The 19734-nt window shown below is 42.9% G+C and overlaps 2 protein-coding genes across 4 annotated transcripts in view; one reads left to right on the top strand and one right to left on the bottom strand.

The window, feature by feature from the left end:
• The window catches only part of CDCA2 (cell division cycle associated 2), a 43812-nt gene extending 28784 nt beyond the window's left edge, over nucleotides 1–15028 (bottom strand). For 2 of the 3 annotated variants that reach the window (XM_065947326.1, XM_065947328.1), the window contains exons 1-6: nucleotides 14655–15028; nucleotides 13769–13832; nucleotides 13501–13674; nucleotides 12124–12269; nucleotides 2316–2466; nucleotides 795–997 (exon numbers count right to left, since the gene is read on the bottom strand). In XM_065947326.1, coding sequence (XP_065803398.1) covers nucleotides 795–997; nucleotides 2316–2466; nucleotides 12124–12269; nucleotides 13501–13674; nucleotides 13769–13832 — 738 coding nt within the window. In that variant the 5' untranslated portion in view covers nucleotides 14655–15028. The remainder of the gene's footprint in view (nucleotides 1–794; nucleotides 998–2315; nucleotides 2467–12123; nucleotides 12270–13500; nucleotides 13675–13768; nucleotides 13833–14654) is intronic. The other variant, XM_065947327.1, reaches the window with a different exon arrangement.
• Nucleotides 15029–15753: 725 nt separating this feature from the next.
• The window catches only part of KCTD9 (potassium channel tetramerization domain containing 9), an 81601-nt gene continuing 77620 nt past the window's right edge, over nucleotides 15754–19734 (top strand). The window contains exon 1 of the mRNA XM_065947105.1: nucleotides 15754–15902. Coding sequence (XP_065803177.1) covers nucleotides 15855–15902 — 48 coding nt within the window. The 5' untranslated portion in view covers nucleotides 15754–15854. The remainder of the gene's footprint in view (nucleotides 15903–19734) is intronic.

Raw genomic sequence — 19734 nt, 5'->3', positions numbered from 1 at the left:
CAACAAAAAAATCCCTATGGCTACTTGAAAGAAGTGGGGAGAGCAAGGGAAAAATTGCTAAATTACACCTTGCTTTCCAGCCAGTGTTAAACCAGTAAGGGGCTGCAAGACAGACATGCCAGACCCCAGACCTTGGGGGTACAGCCCAAGTGTAACTGCCACCTCATTCACCAGGTCTGTGTAAATAAGATGCTCATGTGTCTACTGCCCACAGCAGACAAAATGCTGTTCAAGGGTGGGACTGGGACTTTCTCACCATGGTACCATTGGTATCTAGAATAATACGTCACAAATAGATCACAGGGCTTCATCTTTGCATAGTGTTTTTCGTATCAAAAGCAACATATTGATCAAAGCAATCTCTCGTAGCCAGTAAGCCAACCAACCAAAAAAAAATTTAACAAGCAGGAAGTCCCTCATACACACACAATTGAAAACCCAGCTCAAATATAGTAATAGCATGTTGTTGTTCTTGTTTAGTCGCTGAGCCATGTCAGACTCTTCTGCAACCCTATGGACTGTAGCCCACCAGGCTCCTCTGTCCATGAGATTTCCCAGGCAAGAATACTGGAGAGGGTTGTCATTTCCTCCTCCAGGGGATCTTCCCAACCCTGGGACTGAACCCGTGTCTCCTACATTGCAGGTGGGTTCCTTTACCACTGACCCACCCGGGAAGCCCAAACATTGCAACGCAACGTACATAAGTGCTAACATTGCAAAGAGCATGGAGAGTCCTCAAACTGGCTAGCTAGAAAACCCAAAACTTCACTTCCTGTTCCCAGTAAGAGGATTACCTGGGAGAGATCAGCAAAGGTTTCAACAGCACACTTCACGTCTGTACTGGGACAAGCAGCGACATTGACATTGGGGGTCTGGAGACTAACCGCATCAGTTACATCTACGTCAGAGCTGCTTGGAGAGGATATTCTCCAACGTTTGGATGGTGACTGTGCAGAGAACTCAGACAGCTGACATTCACCAAGACTTTCCTTTTTGGCTAGGTACACAAAACAAAACAAAAACAAAACACAGGTTCAAATATCTTCTTTTACAATATCATTTGAAAATTGCACCCATCATCATAATTTCATGATGTAATTTAATGCATGAACATAAATCCTTTAACAATGAAAAGGAAAATCTAGCAGTACATTTTATTCAAAAAAGGAAGTCTAACTGAAATGCAAGAGAACATGACTGCTAAAAAGATAACAATTTAAATTATCAGAATTAACTTTCTTTGGGCTTTCAAATGATACACCAAGATATATCTGCATTTCTGATATCATATCTCATTTTATTTTTAAATTTAAAATGAAACCTTTTCTTTTGGACATTTTAAAGGATGTGGTTATGTTCCAATAGTGGTTCTGTTCTGACTGTATATGATTTTACGAAAAATACAGCTACAATTTTTCCTGGGTACAAAAAGGGAATTTAATTGTCTACAGAATTTATAGCAATTATGTAAATAAAATATCTTAAAGCTCAGATAAAAACTGAAAAATAGGTAAGTTACAAATTACAAATATAAATGAGTACATGGGAGAAGGTTGTGTACTGCAGAGGTAGATGCACCGGATTTGTATTAACAATGCTCTACAATCAAGTAGGTGTTGAAATGTACCTGCAGATGGTTCAAGAAACCAAACAATACCATTTAGAACCTTAGGATTACGTCGATTACAGCAAGGCCAGGATTTTGTCTAGTTCTGGGGTCTGAAATGCTTTGTGATTGGAAAACCAAAAGTGACAGAAAAAATTACCAAAAAAGTTACAATCTAAAACTTATGGTAAAGAGTATGGCAGGCTATTAAGATGTCAGAATAAATATATCTGTTTACAATATCAGGGTTGGATGTTTGGTATTCATATAAATGCTTACCAAACTTAATAATAATCCTCTAAAAAACCAAGGGTTTGGCAGAAAAACAACAAAATTCTGTAAAGCAATTATCCTTCAATATACAAATAAATTAAAAAAGAAGAAGGGTTGTTCATGCAAATCTACAGCATGCCCAATTTTAATGGTGAAAAGAGTTCATGGACTCCGACATTGTAACATTTAACATTTAATTGTGGCCATATGCAAATATAAGGTGTATGCTCAGGAATGATGTTTTCTCAAGAGAAATCAGAAATCTAGATTTTTGTGTGAAACATCCCAAATTTTAAATGTCAGGCTCCACTGAAAAATATGGCTTTATTCAGAAAAGACAGCTTTCACACTACAGAAGTAAATCTTTTTTTTAATATCTCAGAGGTTTGTCTCAAAAGATGCAAAAGTCCAAACGGACTGAATTCTTTCTACTCACTTGAGCCTCCGGTCTTGAACACTCCTTCCGCCTCTGAGAATTCAGGACAGTCAGTCATTTTCTCATTTTCCTTTATGCAGTTAAAAGCCAAATGGAAGGCAGACATTTGCTCTCTTAACGAATACACATTTCGATGCAAAGCAGGGCTGCCCTGTTAAAATATAGAAGCACAGAGGACATTACGAATCAAGCCAAAGATGGGCTTTTTGAAGATCAGAGGTAAAAAGTTAATAGAGAAGAGACCCTCCTCCCTTGAATCGAACATTTTTAAAACAATTTTTAAAAATTTTCTGGCCACGCCACTCAGCATGTGGGATCTTAGTTCCCTGACTAAGAGTCGAACCCGTGCCCCTGCAGTGGAAGGATTCCCTTTAGAGGAACCATGGAGTCTTAACCACTGGATCGGCAGGGAAGCCCCACATCATGTGTTTTCAGCCTGAGTGTGCAGTGTGCTGCCCTCACCTCCGTCTCTCCTCTCTCCTCCTGTGCGGAGTCGCTCAGTTGTGTCCAACTCTTTGCGACCCCATGGACTGGAGCCCGCCAGGCTCCTCTATCCATGGGATTCTCCAGGCAAGAATACTAGAATGTGTTGCCATGTCCTCCTCCAGGGGATCTTCCCAACCCAGGGATCAAACCCAGGTCTCCTGCATTGCAGGCAAATTTTTTACCATCTGAGCCACCAGGGAAGCCCAAGAACACTGGGGTGGGTAGCCTATCCCTTCTCCAGCAGATCTTCCCAACCCAGGAATCGAACCAGCGTCTTCTGAATTGCAGGTGCCATTATTCACCAGCTGAGCTACCAGGCAAGCCTTACCAAAGAGCAACAGCTACTCTTCAGTAGCTGTTAAAGGTCTGTATTACTACAGACATGGAGCAACAGGTTGGCCAGTACTGATATTGACAAACCCATGGAGGAGACAAGAGAGGTCTGGAGTAGATGGGAAGCACTTTAAAAAGACACCCAGACAAAACACATCCCAATTATTTGAGGGTTAAACAAATCTTTACATTCGATGACTTCCCTGGTAACTCAGATGGTAAAGAATCTGTCTGCAATGTGAGAGAGGCACATTTCATCCCTGGGTCAGGAAGATTCCCTGCAGAAGGAAATGGCAACCCACTCCAGTACTCTTGTCTAGAGAATTCCATGGACAGAGGAGCCTAACGGGCTACAGTCCATGGGGTCACATAGAGTCAGACCCAACTGAGCAACTAACACTTTTACTTTCATGAACGTTGAGTTATATGTGTTGTTCACATATGATGTATATTATCCTTTAAAAACTGTACAGAAGAACTTTTCTTCCAAAGAGGAAATATGGATGAACAGCAGGCACGATGCTCAACATCACTAATCATTAGGGAAATGCACATCAAAACCTCAGTGAGGTATCACCTCACGGCTCTCAGCATGGCTATCATCAAAAAGATCACAGATCAGGACTCCCTGGAGGTCCAGTGGTTAAGACTCCGTGCTTCACTGCAGGGGGCATGGGTTTGATCCCTGGTCTGGTAACTAAGATCCTGCATGCCACATGGTGGGGCCAAAAAAAAGGAACCCTCATTGCTGTTGGTAGGAGTGGAAATTGGTGTAGTCACTGTGGCAAATAGTATGGAGGTCTCTCAAAGAACTACAAATAGAACTACCACATGACCCAGCAATTCTGCTGGATATATAAACCCCCAAAACTTCTCACTCAAAGAGATATATGCACCCCAATCTTCATAGCAGCATTATTTTCAATTGCCAAGGTATGGAAGCAACCTAAGCATCCATCAACAGACTAAGGGATACACAATGTATGTACATATACTGGAATACTGCTCAGCCATAAAAAAGAGTGTAATGTTGCCACCTGCATCAAATGCACTTGGAAGGCATCATGTTAACTGAAATCAGACAGAGAAAGACAAATACTGTATGATATCACTTAGATGTGAATCTAAAAAACACAGCAAAAATAAAATAAAAACACAGCAAACTAGAGAATACAACAAAAAAGAATCAGACAGTTATAGAGAACAAACTACTTTTTATGGGACAGGGGGTAATATGGGGTTAGGTTGGTGGCGAGTGGGAGGTACAAACTCATGGATGTAAGACAGGTTACAAGGATATATTGTACAACACAGGGAATATAACCAATACTTTGTAATACCTATAAGTGGAATATAACCTTTAGAAATTATATAAAAAGTAAAAATTTTAAAAATTAAAGTCAGTATTAGGAATGTTGTGTCCACACAGTTAGTGAAGGGTTTACCCAATAATAGAGAGAGAGAGAGACTATATGGAGATTAAGGTTACAAGAAAACAACACACCCTGGAGACAGCTACGAAGCAGGGACAAGAAGAAACCATTTGGAAATTTTTACCACATTTTGCTAAAAATAACATCTGACGATCTGCCTTGGCCCCTGAGTCACTGGAGGTCTCAGCATAACTAGTTCCACCCATGCTGGTCTCTATTCATTTCCATCCATACACACCAGCCCCCCAAGGGCCAGAACAAGAGACAGATGTTCTGCAGTAGCTTGGGTACCTTAGCTTGGACACCCCTCTACACATAACCTCTCTCCTTTGGCAATCCCGAGCTAAATCTTTCTGATGTCATCCTCAGAGGTGAAAGCTAGTCATTTACTCAAAGTACAAAGCCAAATAGTTAAAAATGGAGCTCTCTGGAAACTCTGCCGATAGCTGAAGCGTCATGAAATTAAATTGCTACTAGCAGGGGTGGGGGTAGGGAGCTTCCCTTGGTGGTTCACTGGTAAAGAACCCGTCTGCCAATGCAGGAGCCATTTAGTCGCCAGTCGTGACCAGCGCTTTGTGATCCCAGGAACTGTAGCCCCCTAGACTCCTCTCTGTGGGATTTCCCAGGCAAGAATATTGGAGTGGGCTGCCATTTCCTTCTCCAGACAATGCAGGAGACACAGGTTTAATCCCTGATCTGGGACGACCCCCTGGAGAAGGCAATGGCAACCCACTCCAATATTCCTGCCTGGAAATCTCATGGACAGAGCAGCCTGGCAGGCTACAGTTCATGAAGTCACAAAAGAGACACAACTTAGCGACGAAACAACAACAAGCAGGGGTAGAAGTGCCAGATAAATGTAACTGATGTATAATTTAAGAGTTCTGTTACCCATAAAATAAATGACTGATTAAGTTCGCTATCTAGAACTTCTCCCCACCCACCGCCCCCGCCTGTATTATTTAGACTAGCATATTTACACTGATTTGGAGCTTACAGCAATTTAAGGAATTACACCAACAAGCAAAAATAAAATAAAAAATTACTTCCCTTTAAGATATCATATGGAGAAAACCATGTTAAAATCTTGAAGCCATGTTTGATGGTGAATCTGCTCACTCTTGATTTTATTCCCAGTTAAATACATTCATAAAGCAAACTCTGTTACATAATAGAGCATTTAAAATTCAAACAGGTTGACAATGTAAACCTTTATGACATAAACAGCACATAACATTCATAAAAAGCTGGTGGTCAACTCTCATCTGAGATACAGAGAAAGAAAGGGTTTATCCTAAAGCCATACAATTTATGTTTAATGTACCTTTTTTGTAAACTTATATTTGAACATGGGAGGGTTAGGTTTAGTCTCCTAGGAGTCTGACCCATTTTGAAATCTGCTTTAAACAAATTAAAGCTTCCCCAGTCAAAATCACTGTTGCTCTATTTCCTGATGGAGAAACAGAACAACGTTCATATATGAAAAGTAAAGGAAGCATTAAAAAACATACTGCTTTTTGGGATACTTCTGTCTTAGGAATTATATCATTCGGTCAACATTCTTTCCCTGTGCCAGAAATCATTTGGAAGGCTCAGAATACAGGAGGAAATGTCATTCTAGAGTAAAATTCTGAAAACGTATTCATATAATTTCAAGTACAAGAGGTGTCACTGAGAAACTAAAAAAGGAGTGTGATTCGGTAATAACAGTGCTGCTCTGCTTGAGTCAGGACGGCGCTCCCTCTGAAGTAACATCTGAGTTGAAAGGAAAACAGTAAGCGGCAGACTAAAGAATTTACCTGCAATGCATGAGACCTGGATTCGAACCCTGGGTCGGGAAGATCCCCTGCAGAAGGGAATGGCAACCCACTCCAGTATTCTTGCTTGGAGAATCCCATGGACAGAAGAGCCTGGTGGGCTACAGTCCATGGGATCGCAGAGAATTGGACAAGACTCACTGACCAACACTATGAATATGAATGAAAGGAAGATACAGGGAGAGGAAGGCATTTTGCAAGAACAAGGCAGAAGAAGAGGCCTGGAATGCAGAGAGGATGTGGCAGGAAGAAAGCAAGGGTGCCCAGAAGATGGCAGGAGACAAGGAGTTGAGGATGGAGCGGGCAGGGCTCGGATCAGGGAGGGCATGAAGGCTTCGAGATGGGGTTTGAGTTTAATTGAAGGCATAACAGGAATCCACACGAAGGTTTGAAGAGGCTGAGTGACTGATCTGATTCATACGTTAGCATATTTATTATTTGTTGTTGTTGCACTCCGAGGCATGTGAAATCTTTGTTCCCCGACCAGGGATTGAACCCTCGCCCCCTTGCACTGGAAGGGCGGAGTCTTAACCACTGGACTGCCAAGGACGTCCCTTATTCGTACTTGAAATGTCTCTCTCTGACTGCTCTGTGGAATGGTGGATGGATCAGGGAAGGTGAGAAATAAGGAGACTAGTTAGGAAGAAGCAGCTGGTGATTCAGGTAGAAAGCACATAAGGGCTGTGGCAGCCGAGCTGAGAGACGCGAGAGCTTACAGAGAGGTTTCTGAAATGAAGTTAAAAGGCAATGCTGGGTTGGATATGAGAGATTAAAAGGAAAGAAACCGAGGAAGACTGGTAGGTTGTTGGCCTGAGCGACTGGATGATGGCGTGTGCTGAGATGGGGAAATGGTGGGGAATGGAAACCTAGAGTCTGGCTGTGACCATGTAATGGCAACCCACTCCAGTGTTCTTGCCTGGAGAATCCCAGGGACAGAGGAGCCTGGTGGGCTGCCGTCTATGGGGTTGCAGAGTCGGACACGACTGAAGCGACCTAGCAGCAGCAGCAGCAGCATGTAATGCTCCAAGCGCTTACTGAAACACCAAAGGGAAGATGCTGGATAGGCAAGAGCGTATCTGAGTATGGAGCGCTACAGAACTTTGGGCCAGCGTTAGACACTTTGGAGTCACAAGTCTATAGACAATGTCCAAAGCCAAGGGAAAGGATTAGTTTACATAAGGAAAGCAACAAAATGGGGGCAGAGGAGAGCCTGGGGTGCGCAACCATTTTTGAGGGGAGAACTAAAAAAGGGAGATCAGCAGAGGAAGGGATGACAATAACAAGAAGAAAATGAGGTGAGTTTGGTATCCCCAAGAGCCAAGCAAAGTGCTTCAAGGAGGGAGTAGCTGAGTTCTGTCAAACGTTGAGGCAAGGTTGATTAAGATGCAAAGTAAGACTTAATTAATCATGGTCTTGGCCAAGGGGTGGGCCATTTGGGATCAATGCAGAAGCCCAGGTGGAGTGGCTATAGTCACTGGAGATGATGGAAGAGGAGTGAGACAGGATGGACAGCTGTTCAAGGAGGTTCCTGTGAGGGACAGGCACAGAAATGGGACGCCATGGGGGTCTAGAGAAAGTTAAGTGGTAGTCGCTCAGTCATGTCTGACTCTTTATGTCCCCATGCACTGCAGTCCACCGGGCTCCTCTGTCCATGGGATCCTCCAGGCAAGAATATTGGAGTGGGTTGCCATTCCTCCTCTAGGGGATCTTCCTAACCCAGGAACTGAACATGGGTCTCCCACGCTGCAGGCAGATTCTTTACTGTCTGAGTCACCAGGAAAGCTCTTAGGGAAAGTTAAAGGAACGGATAAAGATCTGTTTGTGCTAAAGGAAAATGACTCAAAAGAAAGGCTGGATAAGACAAATGAGGAAGGGAAAACAGGTGAAAATAACACACAGGGTCACCATAACATAAAGATTTGAATACTCAAGTAATTTATCTACTGGGAAGTTGTAAAGGATGGGAAGTGCTTTTGTATTTATGATAAAAGGGATGAGGAAGAAAGAGGGCTAATTTTTCACTGAACACAGTAGGAAGTCAATAGCTAATGCCTTACTACTGAAAGAATAAGAAGCAGCAACTAGGGAAAAAAAAGAAAAGACATCGAAGTAGGAAAGGGAAAAATAAAACTGTCACTATTTTCAGATGACAAATGTACAAACACAACCACACTAATAACTGCTAGAGTAAAGAAACTCAATAAAATTGCAGAATACAAAATGATCATACAAAAATCTGCTGTGTTTCTACATTCAAATAAAGAATTATAGGAAAGAAGATTTAAGAGAACATTTACAGCTGTATCAAAAAGAATACTAAGAAATAAACTGAACCAAGGAAGTGAAAGATCTGTATCTTGAAAACTGTTAAGACACTGATGAAAGGAACTGAAAAAAGCACAAATAAATGGGAAGGTATTTTGTGCTCATGGACTGGAAGAAGCATTTGTTAAAAGGTCCACACTATCCAAAACAACCTCCAGATTCACTGCAACCCCTGTCTAAATGTCAGCAGTGTTTAAAATATCACAGAAATGAAACAAACAATCTTAAGGCTTGTTGCTGTTCAGTCGCTCAGGGGTCTCTGACTTTGCAGCCCCATGCACCACCACACACCAGGCTTCCCTGTCCTTCACGATCTCCTAGAGTTTGATCAGACTCAGCGAATGAGCACCAGCAGTTTTGCAAGTGTCGCACTTTTAAATGTGAACAGAGTCAAGGATCATTCAGCATCTGAAGAAGATTTGAGCGTGAACCAGAACCTAAAACAATTAAGTAGTAAAATAAGACCCCAAGATATAAGGAAGAAAAAACTATAATGTCAACAGTCCAGTCCATCATGATATTTTGTAACAGCAGGAATGGAGCTTATCCTACAACTTGAAGGTATATTTTGCAAACACTTGTCATGCAGAAAATATGGTTCATTCAGCTGTGCATATCTTCCAAAGGCTGACATTTTTTATTATGCAATATCCAAACATCACATTCATTAATAGCCTTACAGATCCAACAGAAAAGCAGTCACTGGGAAGTTGTCCAGTCAGTTCAGAGTGGTGGTGAATACAAGCTCTTCATGATTTTGTTTCTCTCTTAAAAACTTCAATTTTTTTCATTGGGAAGAAATACCTGTCTTTCCTTGAAATGGCAAGTTCACTGTTCATTTCTGAGAAAATGCCAGCCACATTCCCAAGTCTGGCTAACCATGACTGTCATATAAATATGATGCTCCATGAAAATAATAGCTAGTTCAACTCACAGTGCCGACAGTCACATCCACGATTTTTCTGGAAACATCCACCACACTTTGGCATGTACTTTGAAAGTGCGTGGTGTCCACTTCCCGTTTCATCACACATAATATTTCAGGGTTGAAAAATTAAAATGGATGATTTTTTTTTATTGCTTCATCAAGGAAGTTAAGTGAAACTGGACTTATTATTATTTCCTGTGAATGCTGAACAGTGATGAAGGTAAAAAGACTTCTTGGTGCTATGAGCTTTTATACCATGAATGTAAACATCAATAGAGTGAAAAAAGGGCAAATTAACATCTTAGTACTGTTTTAAAACATACTTCTGACCTCATGGACCTCTTGGATGGGACTCAGAGATTCCCAGGAACCTGCAGATAATTTTTGAGAAGGCTTGCAGTACACTCAACAGCCTTCCACCTACACAGGGTCTAAAACTGAAAGATACAGAAGTGCCAATAAAACTACCTTTTAAAATAGGAAGATCAAAAAGGATTAATCTCAAAAATATACAAGCAACTCCTGCAGCTCAATTCCAGAAAATTAAATGACCCAATCAAAAATGGGCCAAAGATATAAACAGACATTTCTCCAAAGAAGAGATACAGATGGCTAACAAATACATGAAAAGATGCTCAACATCACTCAATATCAGAGAAATGCAAATCAAAACCACAATGAGGTACCATTACACACCAGTCAGAATGGCTGCTATCCCAAAGTCTACAAGCAATAAATAGTGGAGAGGGTGTGGAGAAAAGGGAACCTTCTTACACTGTTGGTGGGAATAAACTAGTACAGCCACTATGGAGAACAGTGTGGAGATTCCTTAAAAAACTGGAAATAGAACTGCCATATGACCCAGCAATCCCACTTCTGGGCATACATACTGAGGAAACCAGATCTGAAAGAGACACGTGCACCCCAATGTTCATCGCAGCACTGTTTATAATAGCCAGGACATGGAAGCAATCTAGATGCCCATCAGCAGACGAATGGATAAGAAAGCTGTGGTACATATACACAATGGAATATTACTCAGCCATTAAAAAGAATTCATTTGAATCAGTTCTGATGAGGTGGATGAAACTGGAGCCCATTATACAGAGTGAAGTAAGCTAGAAAAAAAGCACCAATACAGTATACTAAACTGCAAGGAGATCCAACCAGTCCATCCTGAAGGAGATAAGTCCTGGGTGTTCATTGGAAGGACTGATGCTGAAGCTGAAACTCCAATACTTTGGCCACCTCATGCGAAGAGTTGACTGACTCATTGGAAAAGACCCTGATGCCGGGAGGGATTGGGGGCAGGAGGAGAAGGGGACGACAGAGGATGAGATGGCTGGATGGCATCACCGACTCGATGGGCATGAGTTTGAGTAAACTCCAGGAGTTTGTGATGGACAGGGAGGCCTGGCGTGCTGCGATTCATGGGGTCGCGAAGAGTCGGACATGACTGAGTGACTGAACTGAACTGAATGCATATATGTGGAATTTAGAAAGATGGTAATGATAAACCTATATGCAAGACAGAAAAAGAGACACAGATGTATAGAACAGACTTTTGGACTCTATGGGAGAAGGCGAGGGTGGGATGATCTGAGAGAACAGCATCTTGATAAAACATGTATATTATCAAGTGTGAAACAGATCGCCAGTCCAGGTTGGATGCATGAGACAAGTGCTCCGGGCTGGTGCACTGGGATGACCCAGAGGGATGGGGTGGGGAGGGAGGCGGGAGGGGGGTTCAGGATGGGGAACACATGTAAATCCATGGCTGATTCATGTCAATGTATGGCAAAAACCACTACAATATTGTAAAGCAATTAGTCTCCAACTAATAAAAATAATTGGGAAAAAAAATTAAAAAAAATTTTTTTAATAAATAAATAAAATAGGAAGGTTGAGACCAAAAGAACCAAAGAAGGACAAGTCAGGGACTGTCTTTCACCCCAAGTCTTCTACTATTTGACTTTTTAGAAGCATTTATTAGTCTGATAAAAATTGGCAAAATCATCTAAATACTTTCCCATCAACAGACAAATACGTAGCTCCTTTCCACAAAGTTATCCCAAATATATTTTATTGGGAGGCCAGGGCACGACTCTTGTCCCTACACACCAATGCCTAGCAGTTATTATTAGATACTTACAGACAAAACATTAAAAGAAGAAGGTTGGAAAAACACTGCCTCACCTCATTACACAAAAACAGACAGGAACTAGACAACAATTTGCAAAGTAAAATAGAAAGGACTTCCAGAACACCGTTTCCATACAGTATCTCATAACTCTTACCAGATGCATGCTCAACATCAACATTTCTGCTAAGGTCAAAATCTCTGTAAGACACAAAGAAGATGTTCTCTCTCCAGATTCAAAACAGATGAGGTGCACTGCAGAGCTCCAACCCTGCACAAAAGCCTTCTAAACAAGCAAAACATCCTCCTAGAAGAATTCATGATGGAACTTAGAAGAACACCATACCTGAAAAGGGGAAGTCTGGGTCAAAGAAGCATTCGTTAAACTCTGCTGCTCAGCAACGAAACGAATTAGATGATTTGTTTCAGGAAGGCCCCGCAGACCAATTGTTGAGCGCCGTCTGGATTTTTTAAGGTAGGGTGATGACTTTCCTGTAATGAAAACTCTTTTAAGTTGGAATAAAACAAAAGGCAATCATCAGTAATCCTGCCCTGAACACCCCCATGACCCACTAGCCTGAGAGAGAACATGGGAAAAAAGTGGTACAGAAATCTAAACGGAAAACTGTAAGGAAGACTGTTCACATATCATCAGTTTTTGGGTAGGGACCTTTGTTTTGACTGCTGATCTATTCCATGCCCTGGAGCTGTGCCCAGAATATAGAAAGCGTTTATCAATAGTTGTGTAACACATTTGAATTAACACGTCTCATATTTTGTTTCATATTTCCTGCACAGGATTGGTAACGGCTTGCTTTGGCCTAAGAATTTCCCTTTTTCTGAATTAGTCTAATCTCCAAGGACGATCTCCCCCTTGGCACATACTTTCAAGCTCTGCTATCTCAAGGATTTGTTTCTCCTTGATATTTGTCTACCTTCAGCACATTACCCTGAATTCCAGCTGCACACCTAAACACACAAAATAAGTCTAGCTTTCTAAAGGTCTAAACGCGTTCTTTTTTTTTTTAAAGTTGTGGCATTCAGGATCTAGTTTCCAGACCAGAGATCCAACTTTGGCCCCCTGCATTGGGAGCTTGGAGTCTTACCCCCTGGACCACCAGGGAAGTGCCGAGTGGGATGTTCTTGGGAAGGGAGCACAGGCTGGTTTGCCACTACAGTCTTGTCTCCATCATGTGTTATTAAGTTAGTGCCCTGTGGCTTTCAAGCACATTTTCCTCCAGGTCTAAATGCTGTTCTAATTCCACTCCTATTATTTCTTTCTTCTCCAGCAAACACAGACTTCAAAAGTGAATTTTATTTCTACTCTGTAAGGGAGATTAGCCCGGGTCAATTTTCTGTTTGTTAGTTTGAAGAGGCATACCCTACTCTTTCAATTTCTTATTTTCTTAGTTGCCCTTCAACTGTCTCTCATTTTTGCTATACATGACTGTCAAATGTATTACTATTTAGGGCATACACCATCCTGTATTCCATGTGTTGGGTCAAAGAGCAATTTGGACACATATCCTTCTCCAGTTTAAATATGGAGCATAGCTGTGACTCAGGAACAACATCATTTTGGTGCCCTGGGACCCTGATCTAGTAAGCTTGAGAGCCAATCAATTTAGATACATAACATATTAAGCTAGATGGGGTAGGTGAACAGTACTGTTTAATTTTTAAACTTTTAAAAGCACTGCAACAAAGGGACAACAGTTCTTACCTGAAGAGCTATTTGCAAAGCTTTCAGGTGTAATTCCCAATTGCTCCACAGTTACTGTGGAAAAGTTCAAAGGAGATTTAAAAGTCTCCGATGTGCAACCATTAGGAGTCATTTCAGCTCCCTGCTTGTGGGGAGTTACAAGCTTCCCATTTCCCAAAATGAAAGGGGTGTTTCCTGAAACAGACAACATGTGGTAGAAGTTAAACATCATTAGAAGATAAATATTTAAACCTTAAATTTCACAAAGAGACAACAGGTCTCTACATACCACTGTTATTAATAGAAGACTCCTTGGTTTGAAGGGGCTCGCTGTCTTGTGAACAAGTATCCATCTAAAGAGAAAGAGAAGAAAAAAGAAAAATAACCCACTTCCAAGATTAATGTGATTTGATTGAGATCCTCTTTCAAGACTGAATTCTAATACAATCCATGTTGTTGCTGTTTAGTCGCCAAGTCGTGTTCAACTCTTTTGTGTCCCCATGGGCTGTAGCCGGCCAGGCTTCCCTTTCCATAGGATATCCCAGGCAAGAATACTGGAGTGGGTTGCCATTTCCTTCTCCAGGGAATCTTCCCGACCCAGGAACTGAACCAGACAGCTCCTACACTGACAGGCGGATACTTTACCAGGGAAGCCCAACACAATCTACACTGGCACGAAAACAGGTGTCAAATGACTACTTTAGGACCTCAAATTAAAGAGGAGTGGAGGAGACTGCTCTTCGGGACGAAACGAAGCACACCTCATAAGCCAAGGATTTTCAACCTTAGGGAACATCGGACTCATCTGGGCACTCTGTTTGAGACGCACCTTTTGCAGACTCCCCAAAATTCTAATTCAGGAGGTCTGCCCAGACCTCAGGAGTTTGCATATTAAAAATGCACGCGGGAGATCCAGGGGAACACACTGCTGACAAAACACCCCGAAGAAACAGCTCTGCGGCACGGTGCTGTTCTTAGTCGTGTCCGACTCTGCGACTCCATGGACTGTAGATAGCCAGGCTCCTCTGTCCACGGGACTATCCAGGGTTGCCATTCCCGTCTCCCGGGGATTTTCCCAACCCAGGGGTCGAACCCAGGTCTTCCGCATTGCAGGCGAATTCTTTACCATCTGAGCTACCAGAAGCCCTGAATCCCAACCAGATCACCTGCCTTACCTCCGGTAGGGTTTATTTTGAACGCTACTCCGATGAATATTGGGACTGCCGTGCCTTCTAGATCTCGGCTCTTTGGTGCTGAAGCATTCGCTCGAGAAAACAACTGTCGGCCGCCAAGCCATCCGCTGGGGGCTCCCAGATCCCCCGCCGCCAACACCCCAACCTGCGGCCGGAGTCCCTTACAGCCTTCCTTCCGCGAGGGCTCGGACCGCCGCCCGATTCAAATCGCCGGCCCCGCCTCCTCGGCGTCCCGGCGTTACTTTGCGAATCTCTACGCCGCCACCACCTGCACGTGTGCGCGCGCACCCCGAACCCTGCCAGGCCTCTACATCGCCGTCCCGGGAACAAGAGTGGCTTCGTGGGCTCGAAGAGACACCACCACTAGCTGCCGGTAACACACTGACCAAAGAGACCAGTTGTTGGCCTCTGTCCGCAGGGACTACTTTCTGTGAGAGCCTCGCGGAAGATCCCTTCGGTTAGTTTTTTAGCTCCGTCCCCGCCTTTCGATTGGATGCTGCAAACTTCGAAAAGAATCCTTGGACCAATCAGGATAGAAAAACGGGCCGGCTCTTACCCAATCAGCGAGCCCCAGACTCAGCCGTTTCCTCTGTGGGTTGGGCGAGGGGGAGGTGTTAAAGTTGGGAGGCTCTGACTGGTTATGGATCACTTCCAGCGCTCCACCTCCTTCTTTCAAGCCCCGCCTTCGTATGCAGATTCTCTCTACCTGGTGTTGGCTTTGCGCCTGCTCAGTAATGCTTTGAGCCGCCGTTCGGCTCCAGGTTGAGCTCTGATTGGCTGATAATCCTTCCCTGTCGGCTAGACCGCAGCCTCTCTTCCCTCCTTCCACCTGGGCTGGGTTAGTAAGAGCCCACCCAGTGCAGGCGGATGATTGGTTGAGTGTTGCCCTGCGCCGCCGGATGATTGGCGGAGCTTAGAGTCAGTCTGGGAGAGGTGGGGGAAGGGCCCCAGACTGACTGAAGAGCCCAGGGGCGGGGTGGGAAGGAGGACCGGCCAACCTTGGGGTGTGGGACGGAGTGTGCGTGCTTGTGTGTGTGTGTGTGTGTCAGTGAAGGAAGGAAGGTGGCGAAGGGAGGAGAGTCCGAGTGGGTGGAGGGAGGGGAAGGGCGGGAGAAGAAGAAGGTGGGAGGAGAGACAGGTGGGAGGGTGGCGACTCACTCAGGATCCGGCGGGGGCAACGCGATGAGGCGGGTGACCCTGTTCCTTAACGGCAGCCCCAAAAATGGAAAGGTAAGGGGGTCGGGAGGAGGCGAGGCGGCCGCGCTGCGGGGGGCGAGGGCAGCGGAGTGCGGAGCGGGCTCGCGGGGCAGAGGGCTGAAGTTGGGGAGAGGCACTGGAAGCGGGGAGGTGGGCGTGCGCCGGGGCGGGGGGCGTCCGGGAGGAGGCCGACCTTGCGTCCCAGAGGCCTCCTCCCCAGCCCCGGATCCCTAGCCCGCGCCTGCCCTTGGACTCCACAGCTGCTCTGGGGAGCGGCGCAGGTCAGTTTGTGCTCAGTCGTTCTCAAGCCCAGGTGTGGGTCCTGGAGTGCAGAGGACTCGGAGGTCGCTGTCACCTGATGCTCAAATTCCGCTTCCCACCTCCGCCGAGACCCCGCTGCCCCCCGCCCCTGGCTGCAGAAGGCGCTGGTTCCCACCTTCGTGCTGAGTAATGGTCCGCTCCAGAAAGTGCTGGTTAAAAACTAAAGCATTTAAGGGTGATCAGGTGAAAACAATTAAAACTTTCTATCCGTGACTAAGTAAAATGTTCTCTCAGCCTAAGTCGAATAGAGGGATGAAATAATACTGACATTTTCTTGATGGTCACCCCCCCCCCCATCCACACACACACTTTTAGGAGCCCACAGCACCACCGCCGCCAAAACTTCTGTACTCGCTTTATTAATATTTCGCACTATTTTAGTTTCTTAGAAGACTGGGACAATAGACCGAAGTGAATGGATTGGACATTACTCTTTGCTGTGTTAGGCCTTTGTTGAGGGTGTGGTGCTGAATATTTTTCCTTCGCTGGAGCAAGCCAAAATGTATCCTGTCCCTTCTCAGCCCCTTGCCCCACCCATGAAAGTTGTTCGGCGTCTTTGGAAAATTTGACCGTTCAAGGCAGACATTTATGGTGTGGCTAAATGACATCTAGAAATTACTAAGCATTAGAGTCGGAGTTGAAGGTAGATTGGGCTCCCTGTCTTATCTGCCAGCATGTTTTCTGCATGTTTTGCATACACTGTTAATTTTTAAATAGCGCAATTGTGCCACGGTATAAAAAAATGGCTTTCCAGCTACTCTGCAGTTTTGAGTGAAAGTGCTCCAAAGATTTGAACCACACTGTAGTTTCTTGACTGCAATTATCGTGTTCTTCTGGTTTTCGAGATTTCTCATTAAAAGAGAAGTAGCATAAATTCAAGTAATTGAGTTTTCATAAATTCTTCACAACATTCACTTTATTTCTGACTATTAATTTTTCTGTACCTGTTTTGTCTGTTGATAACTACTGCTCATAACCCAAAACATATGTTGTTACTGGAAGAAAGATTTAGTATATCCAAAGTTACAATTGTAGTTCGTTCTCAAAAACAGGCCTGTGACTGACCCTTTTCTTCAACATCTCTGCTTTGTTATTTCATGGAAGACAAGATGTTTAGACCCAGCCATAAATTTTTAACTACTTCTGAAACTACTGAATTTTATTCTTGTAAAAAATTGGCTGACTTAATCTTGCTATATTTTTATTAAGGTGGCTTTTTTTTTTAAACGTACTTTTGACTAGGTTAGCTTTTTGGATTTAAATATTAGTTTACTTAAATATTTTTCTAGAAAATCTCAGAAAATTGGAAAAAAACTTCTCAAATAGTTAAATGTTTGTTGCAAACATTATAAAAACCCAAATTGGAAAAGACTAATATGATTCAATATTGAAAATAAGTCAGGGGCTTCCCTGGTGGTCCAGTGGTTATAGGATTCCATGCTTTCACAGCCGAGGGTGCAGGTTCCATCCCTGATCAGGGAATTAAGATCCCACAGACGGTGTGAATCAACCAAAAAAATTAAAAAGTCACGTGATAATCTTTACTACTTAACTGAAAAACATATTCTTTGCCGAAGTTTTGAGTGTTTCCTCCCCTCCCCTTAAATTGATTTAAAAAAAATACTACTACTGATTTTAAAAAATTACTCTTATTTGACCAAAGAGAGCAGAATAATACATAACAGCCTGCATTTTTGTATAGATGAAGTGACTGTACTTAGCCAGGGTTGGCATGATCTCGACATGATTTTCGTGAAACTGAGAAAGCACTGTTACAAGATAAACAGTGTGGTCTCTTGTCCACCAGCTGGAATATCTCTGTCACTTTCATTATCTCCTTACTTACCTAGCTTCTGTTTTTGTTACCTGGCCCTAAGAGTAATGCCTGTTTTTTTCCCACATAAGTTTCCCTCCTTTAAAGCATGTTGAGCAGTTGCCAACACTGGGTGGTGAAGCTTGGGGTTTGAAAGGCAGAGTCGTATCCAACTCTGCATTTTTCGGGCACTGGAGAAGACAGCATATGCTCACCACAACTTTTGACTTTTGTGTATGTTGAGTAAACAGAAGTGTGACTATTGAATGTTTTGATGTTGAAGACAGGTTGGGGGGAAGGGTGCGTTGTGGCTTCTTTAAAGTGATGCTTTCCCAAGTGAGATTGTCTGCCTCACAGGGCGTGCCAAGAGGATCCAGTACTTTAAGAAGAAATAGTACACCTTTTAGGTTTTGTTTTGTTTTTTTTTTACTTAAAGATACAAAATTACATCAAGACTTGATTTTGCCAATCCGGAAGGACACAGATTGCACACAGGTGCTTTTAGTCCCTTGAGTGGGTCAGCTGGTTAGCTGCTCCCTGAATGTATATTGTTCTTTGAAATAGTAGCCGATGATAGGAAGAGATCATCCCAATTAGCAAGATACTTAAAAATATTTTCCAGCACACAAAGATCACTTTAGACTTTTTTTCTTTTAATGTTTAAAGTCAATCTTATGTTTGGCAGGAGTTCACTAAATTTAATGATATATATTTAAGGGATTTTTACTGGTTGACTCATTGTCTTAAGTCAATAAAAGTCCTTTTCTCATTTGGGAAATTATATTTTTCCTGACAGTGGTGTATACTTTATAAATAAGTAAATGAATACGTGGATGTTTGAGTACATCCCCCAAGTGTTTCATGGATGGGTGCCTAGTCAAAAGAACTTGAAGGCCATATTTCTAAAAAATTGGACTCTTTAAATTTTCATTTTTTTAAGTTGCTGCCAGAGTCAGGTTTGAATCTTTCATCCTTTCTCCACATGCCTCAGAATTCCCGTTCTCTTTTACTATTGTCTGTAACAGTTGGCATCAAGGAATTTAAAATGAGTATGCAGTTGAGTGGCTTCTGAGCTACCTGATGTCAGTTCCATTTTTCCGAGCGTTGTGGACTTAAGTTGCTTTTTCTTGCTTCAGAATATTCAACCAGGCTTTTTGTATACCTTATTCATTTATTAAGTCAGCAGTTCCTGAGTATTGTCATATGAAGTACCATGCCAGGCACTGCAGCCATAGTGAGATGTGAAATAAATCTTAATTCTGTACCGATGTTTACCATCTTGGCCCAGGACCTGTTTAAATCTGGCTTTAGAATTAAGTCAGAAATATGTTGTTGGTAAGTATCCAGAGTTGAATTTGTTGTATTAAGTTGAAGAAAGGTGAAAACTCTATGTAAAGCTTCTGCATATTGAAATCGAAATAATAAGAAACTTGCTTTCTGGACTTGAGTTCTTCATTGAATACATTTCTAAGATTTCATCCATATTGTCCCACATAGTGATAGTTTAGTCATTTTCACTCCTTTATAATAATTATGCAAATTATACACAAATACTATCACAATTTACCCATTTCCTATCAGTGGACAGTTGGGGTGTTTATTTCCTTTATACTTTGTTATGAAATTGATAGTCCTGCAACGAATAGTCTGGCATGGCCTGGTGCACATGTGCAAGCGTCTTTCTAGGGGGATGGTTTGCACACTTTAGCATGCATTGGCATCATCTGGAGA

The sequence above is a fragment of the Muntiacus reevesi genome, chromosome 10 (genome assembly GCF_963930625.1).
Source record: "Muntiacus reevesi chromosome 10, mMunRee1.1, whole genome shotgun sequence".
Taxonomy (NCBI): Eukaryota; Metazoa; Chordata; class Mammalia; order Artiodactyla; family Cervidae; genus Muntiacus; species Muntiacus reevesi.
Note: the sequence above shows the minus strand (reverse complement) of the source record. Positions and strands in the feature narration are given on the sequence as shown.